At 48.1% G+C, this 5,951-nt stretch overlaps 1 protein-coding gene across 1 annotated transcript; it reads right to left on the bottom strand.

Annotated features, from left to right (window-relative positions):
- Positions 1 to 1,813: 1,813 nt before the first annotated feature.
- PRND (prion like protein doppel) lies at positions 1,814 to 5,725 on the bottom strand. Its single transcript, XM_047852964.1, has 2 exons — positions 5,648 to 5,725; positions 1,814 to 3,619 (listed from the first exon to the last, which is right to left on the bottom strand). Exon 2 carries the CDS (start codon positions 3,606 to 3,608, stop codon positions 3,072 to 3,074), a length of 537 nt encoding a protein of 178 aa, XP_047708920.1. The 5' UTR covers positions 3,609 to 3,619; positions 5,648 to 5,725; the 3' UTR covers positions 1,814 to 3,071.
- Between the last annotated feature and the right edge of the window lie 226 nt (positions 5,726 to 5,951).

Below are 5,951 nucleotides of genomic sequence, written 5' to 3'. Positions count from 1 at the left end.
TAAATCAAACTGCGGAGGAATAAATGTGATATGTACAATCATAGGGTTTTTTAAAGGAGCAATCAAATTAAAAAAAAACCCTCCCTTGTATACCTAAGCACAGTGAAAATGTGGAGGTTGCACAGCAGGCAGGAGGGAGAGAATGGGTTGGGAAAGGTAGGGGGAGGCAAGAACTAAAACATGGCACAAAAATGAAAAAAGCATGGAATAAAGTCCAGAGAATATTTGGAATATAAAAGCTACATTGTTACTGCAAATATGTACACATGTATATGCAAATATTAAGGCCTAGGAGGTAAGAGGGCAAAATGAAAACAATGACTTCATCAGATGCTGGGATTGCCGGCAATCGGATTTCCATTGTCATTTGAATGTCACTTTTACAATAAGCACATTTGGAAGAGTCAACCCTTGGAGGGGCTGAGAATGCAATGTTAGCGAAATTATTCACATTCAGAATGACTGTATCAAGAATAATTCGGAGGTCCCTTACAATGTGTTACACACAGTAGGTGCTCAGCAACCTTTTGCTAAAGCGAAAAACCCAAGCCTTCCCTTGACCTCATAATTCGTAAACATCAGCAAGGATGTTCAAGCACATAGAGTCTCAAAAGCTTCGTGAATAATGTTTGCATTTGAATCACCATGTACAAATTCCTTTCACGCCCCACTTAAATCTGATGTCTGGAACTGTTAATGAAACGAGAAAAGACAGCAATTATAGAAAATGTACTATGTTGTGACCTGTTTTCACCTAAGAAATGAAGTCATTTTGCTTCTGTGCCTGTGTGTGCCCTTATGGTTAGTTACACTCAGCAGGGCCGGGATGAAATTTTCAACATCAGCCTGTAAGTAGTTTCTTTCTTTCTTTCTTTCTTTTCTTTTCTTTTAAAAAAAAATTTTTTTTTTAACGTTTATTTATTTTTGAGACAGAGAGAGAGCATGAACAGGGGAGGGGCAGAGAGAGAGAGAGACACAGAATCCGAAGCAGGCTCCAGGTTCTGAGCTGTCAGCACAGAGCCCGACCCGGGGCTCGAACTCACGGACCGTGAGATCATGACCTGAGCCGAATTCGGACGCTTAACCGACCGAGCCACCCAGACGCCCCCGTTCTTTTCTTTTCTTTTCTTTTCTTTTCTTTTCTTTTCTTTTCTTTCTGTTCCTTCCTTCCTTCCTTCCTTCTTTCCTTCCTTCCATCCTTCCTTCTGTCTTTTTCAGTCTTTCTTGCTATTGTTATTATTAAAAAAATAAAAATAAAAAATGGACAGGGAAGAAATGACCCACATGGCTTGTACTTCTATCTTGTGCTCTGCTCAAGAATCCAACAGGACTGTGGAAGCGGAAGGTGGGCACAGTGCTGGCCGTCTGAGAACTAAGGCCTTCTGGCCTCCTCCATCCCACCCTCCTCCTCCTCCTCCTCCTCCTCTGTGCAGATTCAGGGCAGGGGCTAGGCCCCCAGGCTCCCAGGGGAAAGCCGCTACCCTGGGCTGCCCCGCCCCCAAGTCCTCCACTGGCTTTCCGTGTATTTAAACCTTCCAAAAGTATCCTTGAGAAGAACGCTGATAGCAGTGGAGGCTCAGAACAAGAGGTACCATTATCAACATTCATGTTTTAAAATACTTAGGATACACTGTCTGAGAATGCACATTTTTCTCCCCTTACAGACTCTCTTTAAAGGAGAATTGATAATATTCAGCAGCTGGTGCATCCAAATATGGTTCAACAATTCCTGGGGAGGAGGGGGGTCTCTAAATGCACCCCAGAGGGTCTCTTGGGGCATCTTAGAGCATTAGATTCATTATTTGTACTTAAGCCGTATTCATATTTTGTAATATATTTATTTTTAACTAATATTAACTACTAGCATTTTGTAGTATCTATATGTAACTAATAAGTAGATAATAAGTGGCATATCTCCTCTTGCTTAGGGCATGAGTGAGTTCTTTGTCGGGTCTCCCTAAAGACGTAGCTTCTCTTGAACCTTTTTGGCAAGGAATTATTTTTTTATAGAGCTAAGTGGTTCACAGAAATGACGGCCCCTCACCGAAGTGGGAGGAAAAAAGCAGCCAGAAATTGGCGTGGTACCCGTGTACAGGGAGTATATTTAAAGATTCTCATATGCATATACACAGAGAGATACAGAAAGGGCTGGGGGAACGAACATTAGAAAGTAAACATGTCCATTAAAAATACTTTCTCAAATCCAGACAATAGTTCAGAGCCAGGAACAGCAAATACTTATCCTTCTTGCGAAAAACAAAAACAAAAAGAAAAACACCGAAACCAGAGCAAAACAAAACAAAAATCTTTGTGCCGTGGTCACATCCTGCTGTGCATCTGGTCTGCTCTGGGAACCGGCCCGGCAAGATCGCCTTACGCTGTGATTTCTGGGCCTTTGTCTAGCTTTACTTCTGTGTCCGCTTAATCCCTTTCTTGTATCTTAGTTTGATGAGAAGAATTAAATAAAACCTCCATGTAACCAGGTATTAAGATACATGGCCATCAGTTCAGACCGTTTCGTACTTCCAGAAGTGGGGTTTCTGCGGTTTTGGCAGAAATCTGTGTTTGGGTTTGGGTCTTGCGAGCAGTAAGGAAGGGATCACAAGACAGCTCTGGGATTGCACAGAGCGGAAAATCTGGGGTGAGACAAGCCAGGATTGAATTTTGGCTCTGCTACTCTCCAGCCACGTCACCTGCTGGAGCCTCCGTTTCCTCATCTGTACAGTGGGAATAGCACCTACCTCTAAGAGGGGTCCGGAAATAGTGTGACGCTCGTGGCAGGGTCCCTGGCTCGTTCTCTTATCTGTTCACCCAACATTTACTGCGGAAGATGGTGCGCCAGACCCTCCGCTGGGACCTGAGAATGTGGTGATTAAAAGGCCGCCCTTCGGTAGAGCCTGGAGGGGATTGGTACACACACATTTATCAAAAGCAGACGGGTACTCGTGGGAATACTTGGTTCCTCAGTACCTTCGGGACACGTGGGGGTTTGGGTCTGGAGGAGAGGAACTGGGATAACTCAGCGGCTTGCTCACCCCCCCATCCCTGTGGCTGCCAGCCTGCCTGCAAGCTTATGTCACAATAAACCAAATGAAAACCAGCGGGCAGAGCATCACAGGCTGGTCTAGGGTGACCCGAAGTCCCGCTCCCCTTTCCAACCAAAAATCACAGTGCTTGACAGAGCAGAGCTCCCTGATCAGCCGCCACAGGACCCGCTGGTAAAGCTTGTCGTCTTGTTTCTCGCGGGACAGCTCCTCCTGGTTGGCCGCCTGGGTGGCGTTGATGCAGCTGGTGACAAACTTCTCCTTGGTCACGTTGGCCTCGGAGCAGCCATTGTAGTGGATCCCATCGGGGAACTGCCAGTAGTTGGCCTCATAGTACCTGTTGCCTTCAGCGCCAAGGTCGATATCAAGCTTCCGGCCCTGCCTGATGAAGGCCCCAGGGCGGATCTCAGCCGTGTGCGCCTCCGTGACCTGGGAGATGCTGGGCAAAGTCTTCCGGTTCCACTTGATTCTGTGCTTTATGCCTCTTGCCTTGACTGCCGAGAGCTGGCTGAACAGCAGGACGCAGACAATGGCCAACCAGCATCCGCCCAGATGCTTCCTCATTGTGTCAGGATCTGCAATAGCAAAGGCCGGGACGGTTACTTTCTCCGGTGGGGTTCCCGGGTTCCCCTGCCCCCCTCCTGTGTGCAGGAGATTTTAAGCAAGGAATGCAACCTCACGCCGTTCACATTTTCCAAAACCATAATAGTTTTCCCATGCTCCGGTTGTACTGGCTAAGCCAATCCCCAGTTTCTTGCTTTTGCCTGAAATTATATGCACTTAGGGCAGAGATCTGGTTTTCTCATACAGATAAGAAGCTACAACTGGCAATTATAAAGCCTTTGAATATGCATGGGAAAATAAATGAGTAATGACATAATACGTATAGGTTTTCTTTGGTGTTCCCAAGTCTTTGAAATCAAGGGATCTCTGGAGGAAAGCACCCAGAAGAGTTAGAACCACAGGCTTCCGTGCACAGACTGTATTCTTAACCTTCCCTTTTTATTCTCTGTTGCCCTAAGCTGGCTCTGGCCCTGGTGCATTCTGCTATCCATTCGAAGAAAGTCACCTGGCTGCTGACCCTAAAGGGCTTTATGGTAATGACGGGGAGAGAGAGAGACGGAAGGGTGGCCAGGAGACCCCTGCCTCCTGTGTCAGGGGGTCAAGATGTGTTATAGACGACGCTCTCAGTCTCACCCCTGGGGGCGGCGTGACCCCACCCTCCCCATCGCCTAGCTTTTTATTGAGCACTTACTAAGTGGCAGCCATTGGCATTGACTAGCTTAATTCTCACGTGGGGTAGGTACGTTATCATTCCCATCTTATGAAAGTTGTGCTGGGTTTCAGAGTAGGTAAGTCACTGGCCCAAGGCTGCACACTAATGGGTGGTGGATTCGAATCCAGGTCTGTCTGACACTGTTCCCATGTGCCTAGTTTCCATGCATCATGGCCTTTCTGGGCTGCAGGAGGGAACGGTGCTTTGATTTTGTGCTTTTGACTCACCGGGCACGGAGGGCAGCACCGACGGCCCCCAAGCTGAGCAAAGAGCAGGGCTCGTGAGGAATTTCAGAGGAGATGAGGGCTTGGGGGAGAGCCGAGGGTCCAGGGTCAAGGTGGCCCCTGGGCATCTGAAGGGCTGCTGATGACATCAGGGGATAGTCCCCCTTCCCTCAGCCCCCGAGTCTGGTAGTTTGTCACGTCTGGCTCCTGAAACTACAATAGCTATTGTGGAAATCTACTTCCCAAGGTCAACTGTTCAGGGCATTCCAGGACCTGGACCCTTGTCGGTGTGGATCAGAAACGCAGGAACAGTGACCATAGCCAGGCGTGCTTACGCCGTGTCCTAGATGAAGTTTTACGTGAGTCCATTCATGCCAGAGCTGAAGGTGGAAAAGTTAGCTTGTTTAGCCCCTAACACCTGCTCCCTGCCATATTCCCAAAGTGACTAGTCCACCTCTGCTAAAATGTCCAACTCCAGTGTGATGCTGGTTCTTACGTAGGAAAAAAAGGCAAAACGCAAGCGCAGTGCAGTCCCCTCTGGATGCCTGGTGACCTCTCTTTCCCTGCAGGCATGGTCTAGTCTCTGGCCCAGGGAGGGCATGAGTGCGCCCGGCAGCAGCCTGAGCACCCAGGTTTCTGGCACCTGACCCCCCACTGCTCCCTAATCACAGTGACCTCAGACCAGCCTTCTCAAAAGAGAGCCGAGCATGAGGCGAACATTCATTAATCCCACCCCGTGCCCTCAGCCCAGACTCCTTGGTAGGAGAAATGTTAAATACGAATAATAACACAAATTACAGGTGTGTCAAACTAAAGACACAAAAGCACAGAGATCTCGAGAAAGAAATTCATGTTCATGGACAAGGGTGTGAAAGCACAAAGAAAATCCCAACCAGCCAACCGTAAAATAGCATTTTATTGTCAACACCAGAAGCAGACACGCAACACCAGTGATGCCCCAACATTCCTATGTGTCCCCTGACTGGGGACCCACACCAGGGGGTGGGAGAAAAGAAATCCCGGCACGGTTTGCAGTCTGATTAGAAATGAGCAACCCTGACCACAGAAATGGAACCCAGCACGAACTCTGGCTCCCCACCTACCTTGGGATCTCTCTGGAACTGTGTCTCTGGAGCCTCAGCAGCAGTGTCCTCCAGGGCACGGTCCTGCCTATGTAGGAACTGCAGGGGGAGGCGGCATCCCCGCTGCTCTCCAAATATGGCAGCCCTCCCCTCCCGGGCAGGACCAATCAGGGGTTCCCAGCCCCTCCTCTGCCTTGAGGATAGACCTTCTCATCACTCTCTACTAATAAACACCATGTGAAGATCTTGACGAAGTTCAGAAAGACTTGAGAGTTACTTTTGATTTTACTTTCTTTTCTTTTATGTATGTCTGTATGTATTTACT

This window comes from Prionailurus viverrinus, chromosome A3 (genome assembly GCF_022837055.1).
Source record: "Prionailurus viverrinus isolate Anna chromosome A3, UM_Priviv_1.0, whole genome shotgun sequence".
Lineage (NCBI taxonomy): Eukaryota > Metazoa > Chordata > Mammalia > Carnivora > Felidae > Prionailurus > Prionailurus viverrinus.
Note: the sequence above shows the minus strand (reverse complement) of the source record. Positions and strands in the feature narration are given on the sequence as shown.

What these genes read in the sequence shown, in the direction of transcription:
- PRND (XM_047852964.1), bottom strand. Translation starts at nt 3,608, where the DNA reads ATGAGGAAGCATCTGGGCGGATGCTGGTTGGCCATTGTCTGCGTCCTG.